This window comes from Aulonocara stuartgranti (assembly GCF_965226115.1).
Source record: "Aulonocara stuartgranti genome assembly, chromosome: 22".
Classification (NCBI taxonomy): domain Eukaryota; kingdom Metazoa; phylum Chordata; class Actinopteri; order Cichliformes; family Cichlidae; genus Aulonocara; species Aulonocara stuartgranti.
This window is the reverse complement of record NC_138957.1, coordinates 31682747-31699242: the sequence shown is the minus strand read 5'-3', so window position 1 is coordinate 31699242 and position 16496 is coordinate 31682747. Positions and strand designations below refer to the sequence as shown.

General features: G+C 38.7%; 1 protein-coding gene across 2 annotated transcripts in view; it reads right to left on the bottom strand.

Annotated features, from left to right (window-relative positions):
* The window catches only part of LOC309699207 (class I histocompatibility antigen, F10 alpha chain-like), a 63423-nt gene that overhangs the window by 36076 nt on the left and 10851 nt on the right, over positions 1 to 16496 (bottom strand). Inside the window, exons 3-8 of one of the 2 annotated variants that reach the window (XM_082522131.1) lie at positions 13827 to 14105; positions 10189 to 10491; positions 9609 to 9704; positions 8749 to 8766; positions 8509 to 8577; positions 7364 to 8185 (exon numbers count right to left, since the gene is read on the bottom strand). In XM_082522131.1, the coding sequence (XP_082378257.1) occupies positions 8531 to 8577; positions 8749 to 8766; positions 9609 to 9704; positions 10189 to 10491; positions 13827 to 14105 (743 nt within the window). In that variant the 3' untranslated portion in view covers positions 7364 to 8185; positions 8509 to 8530. Of the gene's footprint in view, positions 1 to 7363; positions 8186 to 8508; positions 8578 to 8748; positions 8767 to 9608; positions 9705 to 10188; positions 10492 to 13826; positions 14106 to 16496 lie in introns of those variants that run through there. The other variant, XM_082522130.1, reaches the window with a different exon arrangement.

The following is a 16496-nucleotide window of genomic DNA, read 5'->3' as shown; positions in this document are numbered from 1 at the left end:
TATCTGGTTTCAACTGTATATTTGATGATTGTCAGCACAAAGAGAGAGAGAGAGGAACAGAGAGGGAGAGAGAGGGAGAGAGAGGAGCAGAGATTGAGATGGAGAATGAGGACAGAACAGAGGTGGAACAAGAGCAGGTGAGACACACATGTTAGTCAAATGGTTGTTTACCAAAAGTATCACCGTATCATAGGTACTCATGTATCTCGTACCTAGTGTTTCTTTTTAGGTTTGCTATTTTTCAAATTCTATATTTATTAAGTTCTGCAGGCTTGTTTGCACAACAAGGCTGAATAATTATATAAACTTTTCTCAACCTAAATAGTGTACTTTGGTAGAATTAAATAAATAAGTGTAGTGCAGGTCTATGCTGATTTTTAGTGCTACTATCATCTAGTTCTGATTGTGGTTATGTCTTGGTTAAGTCCTCAGTAGTCCTGATTTTGAACTGTTGTAGTCCTGTTTTAATTCTGGATCAGTTCTGGGTCTGGTTGAATTGGGGTTTAGTCCCTGTGTCTTGATACAGCCCCGACTTCGTTCTGTCTTGCTGCTTAATTAAAAAACTAGTTTAAGGTGTCCTGCATGTGTGATATATATATTTCCCTATATGAAGTCATTATTTTTTGAACAAAACTCAAAACAGAGCCTATTAATCTTTGTCATTTCTACCCCCCCCCCCCCCCCCCCTCAAAAAAAAAAAAAAATCCCACATGCATACTACCCTTTAGGGCTAAGCCCCGGGTGTTTCAAATGTCTGGCTCCTCCTCTGATCACCAGTTAACCTAAAATGCGCGTTTTTGGGATCAAGTCAAAGTGAAAGAAGTGTAAAAGAATTGTTGTTAAAGAAATGAAGCTAATAATGATTAACATGAGAAAAACTTTAGCAATGTAGAACTATGTATGAAAACACATAAACCACAATATTTAAGTATTATTGTCTGAATCCAAGGGTTACAGACATAATATTATGCATTTGGAATATAAAAACAAAGTTTTGGATTTTAAGACTTTTTACTAGTTCTGTTTCTCTTTTCCTCATCTGACATTTTTTGTTTGTTTTTTGAGTAGGATTTGCCACAATATCCAATATATTTATCTCTCTCTCGCTGTCTCATTAATAAGATTTGGATTTCTGAGATGTGGGTCAGCAGCAGAATTCAGTGGGTGGTGTTAATAGACCTGACTGTAACAAAGAAGGAAAAAAATGTCTGTTTGTTGCTTAGACTCCGCCACACTCAAAATAAAACTGCCGCATGCGCAGTAGCTCCTCTCTGACCAATAGGAATTCAAAGCTGGCTGCATCTTAACAGTAACCAGGCAAAAAAAGGGAACCAAGGTTTTCTTTCGAAAGTGAAACTTATCATGACCTCAGAAACAAAGAGCCAGTGGTGTGTAGTCGTTGGGCTCTGTGTCTTTAACCACTACCTCACTGTAGGCCGTCTAATCAAAATCACGTGTATTTGTGTCACAGTTCTTATCACATATTTTCTGAAGTTATTTAATCACATTCTTACTAATGACATTTTAAAAGTAAATTAAATTATGCTCATGTTTACATTCATATACAAATAACTTCCCCAAGCAATCGAGATACAATTATTCATCCACCCACAAATTCAACTGGCAACCTATTCTACCTGATTTGGGACAAGAGGTCAAAGCTTCATGTCTTTCTCTTTCTGCAACGTGATAAAATAATGAAACGATCAACAATTAAAATCAGAAAAAAATTAGCGATGTTAAATTTTGGACGTATAAAAACAACATTTAAGTATTATTGTCTAAATCGAAGGGCTACAGACTGAATATTATGTATTTGCATTCAAAATAAAAATGTTGACTTTCTGTTATTTCTGTCCTCATCTGACATCTTTCTCATGACTTGCTACCACCCACTCATATGAACTTACTTTAAGTTATAATCCCACTTTTCATGATTAAAGCACTTATTCTGCACATGTCTAAGCATCAAAGACTGTCATTAAGCTTTCTCCAGAATGTGCTTCTGGGTTTGGTTTGTCAGATGGCGCCATCTAGCAATGGGATTGTAGTACTGCTGAATATAAAAGTAAGCTTTGTCTTTAACTGTCTAAGTTTCAGTCAACTAAGTTGTGTTTTCTTACCCCTCCCAATCCAAATGCATAATGCTAGTACGGTGGCTGTTGTAGGACAAATAAGTTTTATTCAGCGAAGACTAAAATCATGAAACTGCCTCCATCTGGCAGCAGAGCTCTCTGCTGACAAACGGGCCATCTCTGACTGCGAATGTGCTACCTCTTGTTGTTAGAACTGAAGAAGAGGTGAAAACGACTAAAACTACTAAAAACTCACAAAGACTTAGAATCGGAGAAAAGGGAAAGCAGCAGTGAATAAAGAAATAGACAGCAATGTTTTTGGATATAGAAAATAAAACATGATATGCTGTGGAAATAGGGACTATTTATTAAACTTAAAAATAGGTGTAAAAGCTAGATTATTTAATTGGGACAGAGACCTTCTAGACAAAAGATGAATAAGAGTTTGTATAAATGGTACGCAATCTAATAACTGAGAATGGAACTCCTCAGGGAAGATTGTTTGAGCCATTAGTCATTTTAATTAAGATTAAATATATCTTTGATCAAATTCCTAGGCATATAGGAAAGTCAGCTTTTGCAGATGATACAGTCATCTGTAAGAGAGGAGGAAGTGTGCAGACTGTTTAAAAGCAGCTGCAAGAAGCAGTTAAGCAGGTACAAATATGGGCTACTACATGAGGATTTCAGCTCTCCATAGAAAATAAAACTAAATAGTTTATTTAAACAGGAAACATATAAGCAAGTATTGTTTTATCTATCTGTCATTTTAAAGTTTTAGGCGTGCACTTTGATGTAAAGCTTACATGAACACAGCATGTTAACAGGACTGAGAAGAAAATGTAAAAAGAGTTACAAATATAATGCAGTGGTGGGGACACAAAAGGCAATTCTAAAAAGTATATATGCAAGTTTGGAATCATGGAGCTGTAGCATATGTGTCAGCATTGTGTTATTATCTGTTTGTATTGAGGCGCAATCGGCTTTGCAGCATTTAGCTGAACTGAGCAGAGTATAGACGTCTACACTTCAGTGAGCTGTCACTAGTGGCACTAGTTAGATGATGTGCTGTGATCATGAGCCGTTTCTCTTTTCCTTTCCCATCATTCTGGTATAACCATTAGTTTATCTGTCCAATGATTTATTTATTTTATTTTCTACATTTCTGTGCACGCTGTTTTAGATGTTTTCTGGGAAAGTCTTCCTTTTCTTGAGTAAAACTAGTGTTTTGTACCTTGTTGTAAACCCTCTGTATTTACATTAATTAATTACATTAATGGTTCTCTAGACTGCAGACCACGACAATGATCTACCTAACTCATCAAGTGTTATTGGCTTGACGGGCGATCGTGGCTCAAGAGTTGGGCGTTCGCCTTGTAATCGGAAGGTTACCGGTTCGAGCCCCGGCTTGGACAGTCTTGGTCGTTGTGTCCTTGGGCAAGACACTTCACCCGTTGCCTACTGGTGGTGGTCAGAGGGCCCGGTGGCGCCAGTGTCCGGCAGCCTCTCCTCTGTCAGTGCGCCCCAGGGTGGCTGTGGCTACAATGTAGCTTGCCATCACCAGTGTGTGAATGGGTGGATGACTGGATATGTAAAGCGCTTTGGGGTCCTTAGGGACTAGTAAAGCGCTATATAAATACAGACCATTTACCATTTGTTAGATGTTTTGAGGTTATTGCATTCATACACTTTAGTTTTAAATAGATTGCTTTTTCTGGTAACTCACATTTACAATCACAGACAAAAGACAAACAAATTATTAAATTTGTGTGATTTTCCAGTTTGAACGCACAGAGGTACAGTGCTCAGCACTGTTGACTGTGAGGTTCCATGTTCAAATCACCTGATTTAATTATATGGTTTTTCCCTCTTTCTACAGTCTAAAGAAGTTAGATTGTGGTTCGTAATTGGACATGATGTGGTTGTGAACATATAGGTGTCTGTGCTGCAACGTGTCTAGTTCCCATGGCTGCAAAACAAGCTTGCGTCATCATTCCTCCACCACCATGTTGACAATTGATATGCTGTGTTTATTTATTCGTTCCTCAACATGGTGCTGTGCATTAAGGCCAAACATTTCCACTTTGGTATTTTCTGTTGAAACTTTAAAACTTAATCTGCACTGGAATTTAGAAAGGAGGAGGAGACTTTCACCTGACAACTAACCAAACATACCATATTTGTTCAGTCTTTCTCTAATTGTACTCATAAACCTTAACATGTACAGTAACATGCTAAATGATACCTGTAGATTTGTATAGCTCTTTATTTTATTTACTCTTTATCATGTAGTTTCTCTGAGCACTGCATGGTCTCACCCTGGGGTGAATTTGCAGGGTGAACTGTCCTTGTAAATAATGTAAAGAACAATAGCTACTCTATTATACAATACAAAATTATACAAGAGACAGATACACAGTTTAAAATTAGGAGGAAATTTCAATATTGTGTTAAATTCTTGAATCGCCCTTATTCTTATTTCTTTATATTTTCTTTTCAAAGAGCCAGACTTTGTTTTAATTTTTAACTAGTCTTTATCAATAACTCTCCAGGCTTTTAGAAAGTCTTTCAAAGTGTTTCTTGTTATTCCCAAAGAGCTATGAGCTGAAAACTTACATAGAAAACTGTCTCTAGTTTATGGTCTATAGTCTCTGTGTAATATCTTCACAGAGAACAGAAAAATCAGCTTTAAACATCCTTCAAGAAGTCTGAAGAACTCTTCCTGAAGACCTCATAAAGGAAATGACAAGAAAGCTGCCCAAGAGTCTTTGTTAAAGACGATCATACCGAATGTTCACTTTCAAGCTTGTTAGAATTATACAGACTCTCTTTTTGCCTCATATACTGAATTTATACTTTTGTTTGTATGTTTGTTCATTTTTCCATAAATCATTGCACCTATTCCTCACATATTCTCACATACTCACATATTCCTTTTTTTTTTCTTTTTTTTTTTGCCTGTCCCGTTTGGCTCTTTTGCCATCAGAATTATTGTCTAAAGGCAAAGAAAGATGCCCAACGGATTTACTTTACCAAATTGACCATCCCAGCCTTGCCATAATGGTCCATTTGATTCAACCTTTATTGTTTATTTTATTTTCACTTACTGAATACGGGACAGACTTGACTGGAGAAAGAAGGAGAGAAAGAAAGAGGGAAAGAGAAACAGCTGAGAAGAGGGACGGGGGAGAAGGGCAAAAAACAAAAACCAACAGAATGGGCAGGAAAAAAAAATAAAAAAAATAAAATAAAAAATGCATATATCAATCACCTGGATCACCTGTTGAGAAAGAAAAAAGAAAACAAGCAGAAGAGAACAAGAGTAATAGAATAAACAACATCACAATGATATATGGGAATTTGACAGTAAATACTAAATATTAAACATTATTGTGCAGCACATAAGATCAACAGAACACAGTGTGCTTTGAGGTAGGAGCCAAAAAGGGTGTAGTTTGTGGGTGTGATCACCCATGTGTACAGCTGTGAGCATGGACGCGCTTGTTGTTTTTTTTTTAAAGGTTCCTTCATGTAATGATCTGCTAGAGGGTGTGGGGGGGCCACAGCCCCGTCCTCCAGGGCATGAAGCAGGTATGGAGGAGATCAAAACTCCAGACATCCAGAGGCCCCCAGAACACAAGAGACCAAGGAAGACCAACAGAGGGGCAGCCGCGCCACTGTCCCAGAAAGAGCTGAGGAGAGTCCCAGATGAGGGTTCACCCAGCAGCCGCGGAGCAGAAGCCAGGGGGAGTTGCAGTGACGCGCCCGTGAGCTCCGCCGGCAGCCAGCTGCGCCTGAGTGACCGAGCCCCAGGCCGAGAGGCCGGGGGGCACCCCACCTCCGAAGTGGCCCGAGCGAGCCCCAGGCTCCAGGCCCCGATAAGCGGCCGCCAAGGAGTGAGCCGGCGTGTACCTGGACGCCCATCCCCAGACACAAAGAACCACCAACGCACCGATGTCTGAGGGAGTCCGCCACTGGCAGGGGAAGTGGTGGTGGGGGGAGATAGGCCTCCAAACCTTGGAGGGCCTGAGATGTCCCCAGAGAGGTGGCGTCTGATACCCAACCTGACATATAGACACAGACATACAGGCACACACAGATACAAACATCCATTCCCACCCTCATGCTCTCATATGCACTCCTCACATATTCCAAATACTTTAGCCACTCCTGGGTGAAGCAGCTGCTCTAACAAAGCTTTGTTACTGTCACTCTTCAGAGCACATGGAAATTAGTTTTGCTTGTAGGACGAAGGAGCATTTAGCTCAAAATATAAATAATTTCACAGCACTTATTGTCCTCTCATGTTTTGAATGTGCAAAGTCTGTTTCTGAATGAATTATATATGTGATATATATGTAAAGCATAAATACACATAAATATAAACTTCACAGGACTAAATCTGAATCATTAAATTGTTATCAGTTTGCTTTTTGTTTACAATTATATTTATTCATACTGTGGATCTACTGGCTTGAAGGGTTCAGTGTAGATTTTCTGCTAAACTATCAGCAACTAAAATAATCTGAGACATGTGGCTGAGAGCATCTCAAGCCTTACACTGTTAAAACACCAAACAGTGGCTATAGATGTAACACCATTTGGTTTTAAGAAGCCTTGATTATTAATGTTCGGCAAACATTATTTCAAAATCTCTGCACTAACAGTTCTTTTAAACTCCGTCAAGCTGGCTGGCGGTCATGTGTCAGTTCAAACAAAATGGCACGAGGCTGGAATTAAATTTTGCCATCAACTGGTAGGCTTTATTAAATAAAGTATGAGTTTACGTGTCAACACACGCCAAAGAACCCAACCCCTCTAAAAGCAGCTGGCTTCCTTTTATACTCTACCTGATTCAGGCGACCATTCTGGAATAGCACAAGTCTATAAAGTGTGAAGGTTGATTCTGTTCATCTGGACGTAGTTTTCAGTGGGAGAAACATTTCGTCACTCATCCAGGTGACTTCTTCAGTCTCAGCTGACTGCAGGTTTCCCATAAACAGTACATTTACACAATAGCTGAAACCAGCCCACTGAAGGAACAATGGGCTGTGAGGTCAGTTACTTCATCATATGCAAATTGTCAAGTCTAGTGTTGGTAAACCAAATGAAAAAAATAAACATCCACAAAAGCAAACATCGAACCACAATACAACACACACACAATACTTTTGTCACAAGGACACTTAATGGACTGGAGCTGGCATCATTACACCTAAGCTTACTGAGCTACTATCACAAGTTAAATTGTAGCTAATCCATTAATATTTGGGCTGGATTCATGAAACTTTAGCCAAGTGTACATTTTATTTTTTTAAAAAGTCACAGCAATTTGGATTATTTGGGACTTTATTGAAAAGCAAAAGTACAAAAAGGAGAGAAAGAGCAATGCAGTTTTAGTGATATATAAACAGAAACAAACCCACCAATGTGTTAAAAACATAACCCACACAAACCTCCAGAATCTCAACATGAACTAAACTCTAAAATCAAAAACACTCAAAACTTGTCTTAAATCAAACAACAGAGAATAAACATAATCTTTATTAATTAAGAAATAAATCAGATATAAAGTAAAATCTTTTAAGGTCTCCTGGAATTCAACACAAGTTTGTCTTTTAAATCAAATTTTAAGTAAACGTACAAGATTTAGAAATATATTATTATGATTCCTTTATCACTGAGAGTGAGGGAATCTCAGCATTCATGAGTGATTCAATAATTTACAAGAAAACCAGAAACACTAAACTAATATATGTTTGAGTGAAGATGAACATACAAAGGTTTAATTATGATTGTATTGAGACTGCTGTGATGCTTTCATTGTTTCATATTGTTTTTATTGTGTTTTACGTCTCTCCAGGTGGTCACATCTTTGTTAGATCTTCAGAATAATTTAATGCCACCATTATGATGTATATGTTAAACATTTGCCAACTCATTTTCAAACTCCTTTCCATTAAATCTTGACTAATAAGCATCTGCAACTATATTTTAGACTTTAGATCTTTTTAACAGATCTAAAGTCTGTGAACAATCAACGAATCAACGAATTCAATGAATTCCAGTTTATGGAGAAGAACGAGCTGACACGTCTTCTCTCATGTTCTCTGTAGACATAAAGAAATAAAATAAATGTTAGGATAAATCAAATCCACAAATAACACATTTACAGTTTCATTAAGATCTAAAATTCTGATTCAATCGAGTATTTACTTCATATGTTTCTGAAGGGAATTAACACATTTGTTTTCATTTTGTTAAATCATTTCATGAAACGTTCTTTTGAAAGCATCTTTCTCTTCATATGATTTAGTTATACTAAAGCACTTTTTTTTGGATATATTTAAACAGGAGATTTTACTACAGCCAGTATTTTACATAAGTTTTAAAAGAAAGCTAAAACATGAGACACAAATATGAAGTAACTCACTGTGTGCAGAGCTGTTTGTGGTTTAGGCTTGAGGAAGCATTTGCTCCTGGACTTCAGGGTTCTCTACAGCTGTAGGTCAGAAACACAATGTTAGTCCACATCCTGCTCTCATCTGTCACTTTTACAACAATCGAACACAACAGGAAACAGCCCTGAAAGACTGTTTAGATTAGAGTACAGAAACCCTTTTTAATTTAGTGTAGACAAGAGATTAGAGAAAAGTGACAAATTTTAACTTACGAGATGGTGGACGTTTGCCTGAAATAAAAAAGAAAAAATACATCATGTTAGTAATTTGTTGTAAATGTTAACACAATTTTTTTCATGTATTGTACAAGGCATCAAACATAATTTCATGTTTTCATTTTGTAATCTGGACAAAAGCATTAATTTAATGTGTAAAATTAAAAACATAGACACTGGGCTTACTCACTAATGTGTTTATAGATATATCCTGACTTTTCCCACAAAATGTGCTCGTGTTAAATTTATAAGTAAAGCGACTGAAGGTAGAGAACGTACACATTTCTAATGCAGGTAAAGGTGTACCTCAGGATGTGTTTGTTTGGCAGAGTTGATGGTTAAGAAAAGAGAAATAATGTTTGGGTTTCAATAACTGAGTTGGTGGTTATTTTGTTCCCTGACACAAACTGTAGCTCAGGTGTAAAAAACAAAACAAAAACAAACAAAACACAAAGACAGAAAGAAAAATGATGCAGAAAAAGTAAATAACAGACAAGAAGAAAAAGTGAAGTAACTGGACAAAAATCTACAAGTGTAGAGAAATGAAGGGGCAAGTTATGAAACACAACGAGCATGATTAATGAATATCGTTGTAATATATTGAGGATTTAAAAGAGTCTGATCATCCTGCTGGCAGAGAAAGTGTTAAAATATTTAAATATTAACCTGAAGACTCAGCTTACACTGCTTTTGGTTGTTACCTGTTTAATCCTGTGTGCATTGTTTGTTTTCTTTTGAAAACTGTTAATAATGACTTCAATTAAGTCATATTACTCTTACTATCATTATTATTGTTTGCACTATGTCATCATTGTTGTTGCATTATACAAGAAAAATCCAGGAAGTTTGTTTCTCACCTGTCCTCTTTTTGTAAATAATGAATGCGATCACAGCGATGGCAGCAAGAACGACCACAGCAGCAACAACAGAGATGATCGAGGAGAAGGAATTTCCTGTGGATCACAGAACAAACAAAAGGTGAGAACAAAAAGTTTCCAATCAGATAACAATCATGCACAAGAGCTTCGTTTATGGTCACTACATATTTGTCTCACTAATGTTTGTTTTCATTCCAACAATAAAAGTTCTGCCATTTAATTTAATTTCAATACATTGCCAAAAAATTTGAACATATGTTTCAAAATATACATTTTCCCCAATTTACTATTTAATCTTCTAAAACTGTCCATTAGTCAGATAATCAGCGGCCACACATGAACATGTTTTATATTCATCAATGTTCAGCAGGAAAAAATGTGGTGGAAAAACACAACTTGGTCCAAACTGATTTAAGTTTTAAAATTATTCTGACAGAAGCTGACAGAAAGAATATCAAAGCAAACAAACTTTCTCATCCAACATGAACCACAGGGTATTGCAGTAATTCAAGTGTGTTTCCCATGTTTATCACTCATCTGATCCTGATTCCAAACTCACCTTCATTGGTCTTGATCACTGCTTTGTCCAGTTTGGTGACGATGTCCTCGTTCACACCAGAGAGCTGAAACACACATCTGTATCTGTGCCAGTCTTCAGGTTTGACTGATGAGAGATCCAGGTCAACACTCATCTGGAAGGTCCCGTCATTGTTGGTGAGAATCTCTCCTTTGTTCACACCCTCATGAAGCTCCACTCCATCTTTTTTCCAGACCATCTCGGCTCTGTTAGGATAGAAACCTGTAGTGTGGCAGGTGACTGGAGAGGAGGAAGACTTCTGGAGGAGAGACACTTTGGGGACAACTGTGGAGTAAAGACAAACAGTTCATTCTTTCTGTATTATTACTATTACTTGTATTTGAGCTGGAGGGGTGCATAGTGCAGACGAGACGTGAAGAAAAGAGTGCGGACAAGGTGGAGTGGATGGAGACGAGCAAGAGTGGAAAGGAAGGTTTAGAAGATGGCAGTGAGACCTGCTGTGATTTAATATCTGAGGATGGTGGCACTGAGACAAATACAGGAGACAGAACTGATGATATTAAAATTATCATAAGGAGTGAGAAGGATTAGAAATGAGTATATCAGAGCTAAAACTGTGGAAGATGATCTGCTATGATGACCAACAACCAACAAGATTATTATTATTATTAATGGATTGGATTTATATAGCGCTTTTCAAGGCACCCAAAGCGCTTTACAATGCCACTATTCATTCACTCTCGCATTCACACACTGGTGGAAGCAGCTACAGTTGTAGCCACAGCTGCCCTGGGGCAGACTGACAGAAGCGAGGCTGCCATATCGCGCCATCGGCCCCTCTGGCCAACACCAGTAGGCAAGTAGGGTAAAGTGTCTTGCCCAAGGACACAACGACCAGGACAGAGAGCCCAGGGATCGAACCGGCGACCTTCTGGTTACAGATGCGATTCCCAACCCCCTGAGCCACGGTCGCCCATTACTATTATTATTAAAACCATACCAATTTCTTTTGATGTGATGTAGTTTATAAAATTATATTAAATTTAAAAAATGTTTCAAAAGGCCACGCAAAGTGCAATTATATTAACCCTTTCACATTAGGGGTCACTACAGTGGACAACTATTCAAAGGCTGTTTTCTTGTATTTGTGTCAGTGATGATGGTAAACTTGCACATAAACCACTACATTGAACACTGATGTGTCACTCCATAGGCAGGGTTACAGTTGTTATAGTTGTTACATATATTGTTATAAAATATTTTTAATATATATATATATATATATATATATATATATATATATATATATATATATATATATATATATATATATATATATATATATATATATATATATATATCCATAGGTCCCTCATCCTATTCATGTAGCCCCTTCCGCCGGGGTTACTTGCACATGGGTCAATACATGAGCGGGACACAGAAAGGAATTGGCAAGAATACCAGAGGTGCAAAACACCAGCTACTGGTAGACAGAACAATCAGCCGAGACTGCAAGACCAGACTGACCAACCTGTGCACTGCCTGGATTGATTACAAGAAGGCCTATGACTCAATGCCCCACAGCTGGATACTGGAATGCCTAGAATTGTACAAGATCAATGGGACCCTAAGAGCCTTCATCAGGAACTCAATGGGGATGTGGCGTACAACACTAGAGGCCAACTCCAAGCCCATAGCACAAGTCACCATCAAGTGCGGGATCTACCAAGGAGATGCTCTGTCCCCACTGCTGTTCTGCATAGGCCTGAACCCCCTCAGTGAGATCATTAACAAGACTGGCTACGGATACCGACTACGGAACGGAGCAGTTGTCAGCCACCTCCTGTACATGGATGACATCAAGCTATATGCCAAGAGTGAACGAGACATCGATTCACTGATCCACACTACCAGGCTATACAGCAATGACATTGGAATGTCGTTCGGACTGGAGAAGTGTAGTCGGATGGTAACAAAGAGAGGGAAGGTAGTCAGAACTGAGGGGATTGAACTACCAGAAGGCAACATTGCAGACATAGAGGACAGTTACAAGTACCTGGGGATCCCGCAGGCAAATGGGAACCATGAAGAGGCCGCTAGAAAGGCTGCAACCACCAAGTACCTGCAGAGGGTCAGGCAAGTCCTGAGGAGTCAGCTGAATGGTAAGAACAAGATCCGGGCCATCAACACGTACGCCCTGCCCGTGATCAGGTACCCTGCTGGGGTAATAGGCTGGCCAAAGGAGGAGATAGAAGCCACTGACATAAAGACAAGAAAGCTCCTTACCATGCATGGAGGGTTTCACCCCAAGTCCAGCACCCTGAGGCTGTACGCTAAGCGGAAGGAAGGGGGCCGGGGACTGGTGAGTGTCAGCACCACAGTCCAGGATGAGACAAGGAACATCCAAGAATACATTGGGAAGATGGCCCCAACTGACCGAGTGCTCAGTGAATACCTCAGGCAGCAGAAACCCAAGAAAGAGGAGGGAGACGAGGAACCATCATGGAAGGACAGGCCCCTGCACGGTATGTACCACCGGCAGATAGAGGAGGTGGCTGATATCCAGAAATCCTACCAGTGGCTGGACAAAGCTGGACTGAAAGACAGCACAGAGGCACTAATCATGGCAGCACAAGAACAAGCTCTGAGTACAAGATCCATAGAGGCTGGGGTCTATCACACCAGGCAAGACCCCAGGTGCAGGCTGTGTAAAGATGCCCCAGAGACAATCCAGCACATAACAGCAGGGTGCAAGATGCTAGCAGGCAAGGCATACATGGAACGCCATAACCAAGTGGCCGGCATAGTGTACAGGAACATCTGTGCCGAGTATAACCTAGAAGTCCCGAGGTCAAAATGGGAGATGCCCCCAAGGGTGGTGGAGAATGACCGAGCTAAGATCCTGTGGGACTTCCAGATACAGACGGACAAAATGGTGGTGGCTAACCAACCGGACATAGTGGTGGTAGACAAACAGAAGAAGACGGCCGTAGTGATCGATGTAGCGGTTCCGAATGACAGCAATATCAGGAAGAAGGAACACGAGAAGCTTGAGAAATACCAAGGGCTCAGAGAAGAGCTCGAGAGGATGTGGAGGGTGAAGGTAACGGTGGTCCCCGTGGTAATCGGAGCACTAGGTGCGGTGACTCCCAAGCTAGGCGAGTGGCTCCAGCAGATCCCGGGAATAACATCGGAGATCTCTGTCCAGAAGAGCGCAGTCCTGGGAACAGCTAAGATACTGCGCAGGACCCTCAAGCTCCCAGGCCTCTGGTAGAGGACCCGAGCTTGAAGGATAAACCGCCCGCAGGGGCGCGCTGGGTGTTTTTTTATATATATATATATATATATATATATATATATATATATATATATATATATATATATATATATATATATATATATATATATATTGTCAAATTCATAAGTCAAAATGTTTGTTGTACAACTAAGTGGACATGTAAAAATACTCTTTAAAAATGAAAAGTACTTGAAAAATCTTTTTTTCATGCCTTAAGATGAATAAAAATACTCAAGAAAAAAAAGCTCTGATTGAGGTTTTCATAATTCATGCCTGAAAAGGTTAATTTAATATCATATTAAGTAATAAACTGAGACATATAACTTTTGGTTAACAATCTAATTCTGGTCGTAGATTTTACCTGTTTTCATCAGAGAGCTCCTCCCATAGTTCACATACTTCTTCAGTGACTCAGGACAAATCTGGGTGAGGTAGTACTTATACAGAGCCATCATAGCTCTGTTATTTCCCCACTTCATCTGTGTCATGACAGCCTGTTGTTTTGGAGCGACCCATGTCGCTGTCTTCAGGTCAAAGCTTATGAAGTCCTCTCCATCATAACCTTCTTGGTGATATCCATTCACTTCACCTGTTTCTTCATCCCATTCACAGCCGCACATCTGCTGGTAAATGTGAACACCTGACAGAAACACAGAGACAAAGACTGCAGTGAACCAGAGAGAGGCTGCACTAAAGTCTTATACTGACACAGAGACGTGATCAACATATAGAGGATCTACATTTATGGCTGTTTTTGTCTCATTGGAAGATTTTTAAAACCAGTCATCATTAACAATGTAGATTTTAGAAAAAGACACTGGGAAAAAACAGAATTCATTTTCTCCCGTTAACACATCTACGTCCTGACTCCAGAGATATCACTGCACAGTTTATCTATGCTGCTGTAGGTGGAGCAACTTCCTGTGAGCTGCAGGATCAGACAAACACACTAAGCTGGATCCTGAGCAGCCGACACAGATCCTGATTCTGGATTTAAATTTACATCCTCTGAAACTCTGCAGCCGTCATCAGTCCAACAAAATCCTCCAACAAAAAAAAAACTAAACACCAGACTGTCCTGAGGTTTTTCTAGAGGTGTCTCTGTTTAATATGATCATGTGACATTAATCTAATCTGGAGTTCTACTTACAGCATTTCAGGCTCCAGCAAATGCTTCATGTCATCATTGTTGACTATGCAAGAAATTATTTTTGATAAATCAGTTAATTTCTTGTGCTGTGACCTGACAAAAAGGTGAAAAAGGTTCCTCTAAGATTTTACAACCATGTTGTCAAATTTATTACATTTACTAAGAGCAGAGGACTGAAACAATAACTCCGACTTTGAATTTGACTCCATGCTGGGACACTTTGGTGTTTTTCAGCGCTGTGACCAGATCAGATTTTGCACTAAAAATATTAAAACATTCACATTAATGATATTATTGGATGTGTAGCACAGAGATCTGTGGGTGTCTTTCAGTAGGAACCTGAGTGCCACTGATGCTATGATGAGAGCCGACAGTCTACAGGTGAGAGCGACACGAGGAGTCATTCCTGCTTTTATAACATCGCTGCTCTCAAAGCCAACAGAAACGCCTCGGTGCATCATCACAGGTATTTTCTTTATATGAACATGTGGAGTTACACACCACACTTTTCCAGCCTGTTTGGTTAATAAATTATATTACTATTATTATATTACTATATAATTGCTAATCAATAAATCAGGACGCTGTGAATGTCCATGGAAATCTCGCAAAAACACCTCCTTATAGGCGGCATCAAAGTGAATGTGGGATGAGCTGGTGTTGTCTTTACTCCTTTGATGTTTTTGTTGAAAGTCCAGGCAAGTATATACATGTTAAATGACAAGATATACGTGTTCAAATGGCGTCAATTAACTCACAACTATATGACAATTCTTCATAACTAAACAATAAGAACAAGTAGTCTGATGTCCTGTGATCATTATGAAGCTATAATTTGAAATACAATAACACGTTAAGTTTTTGTACAAAGTATCGGTGTCGGATCAGTATTGTTGATACCACCCTGAATATTACATCACGAGTCACTGAGCGCCAGAAAAAGCAGCTCAGTGACCCAGAACGCTGTTATTTTCCTCCGCTTTCTGGAAATTTCTTGCTAAATTTTACGGCGTCCTGATTTAACAACACCACCTTAATAATCAACCTTCAGCCAGTTTATGGGAAAAATAAGACATTTTAACACTTTACTTTCCTTGATTATATTTTCAGGTTGTTGTTTATTAGTAAAAAAAAAAACATTAAATTTTAAATCTGGGACCAAAAATATTAAACATCGACTGAAACTCATATTTACTGTCTTATTTTTAAATAAATAAAGAATAAATAAAAATCAGTGTAAAATTTAGAGCAACTGTTAGCTGTTAAACGTCTGTCTGTTAGTTTGTGTTTCTTATTTTTGGTCTACTTCTCACCAAACTGTTGTCCTATTGAAGTAAAACTAAAAGTTAAATATTTATTTATTTTCCACAGAGTAGCTTTGAGTTTGTCACCGATTTATTTATGGAACCTCTGCTAATGAAAGATAATCCTGAAAACATTTCCTCATGAAAACGGGATGAATGTTTTATTTTCATGCATTTAGTTAAATCCATTCATAAAGAGGCCGTGGACAGTGAACGGGCCTTTGAGCTGTCTCTACTTTCAGCCTGTTACAAAGTCAACCCTGCTTGATTCTACTGTTTTGTATTAAATATAACATTATTATTATTATTATTATTATTATTATTATTATTATTATTATTATTATTATTATTATTATTATTATTATGTGTTTAATGGAATCTGGAAAAACTGCTGTCAAAACTGTGCCATCACAGCACATTTAACATCTCAGCTAGATGATAAATTATTTCATCCTAAGATGCTGTTGATGGTGTCTGACATATTTTCTTTTTCTATAATTTATTACAACATGTGATTATTTGTGAGGGTCGTCTGAACTGAGACACGGAGCGACTTCCTGTGAGCTGCAGGAACAGA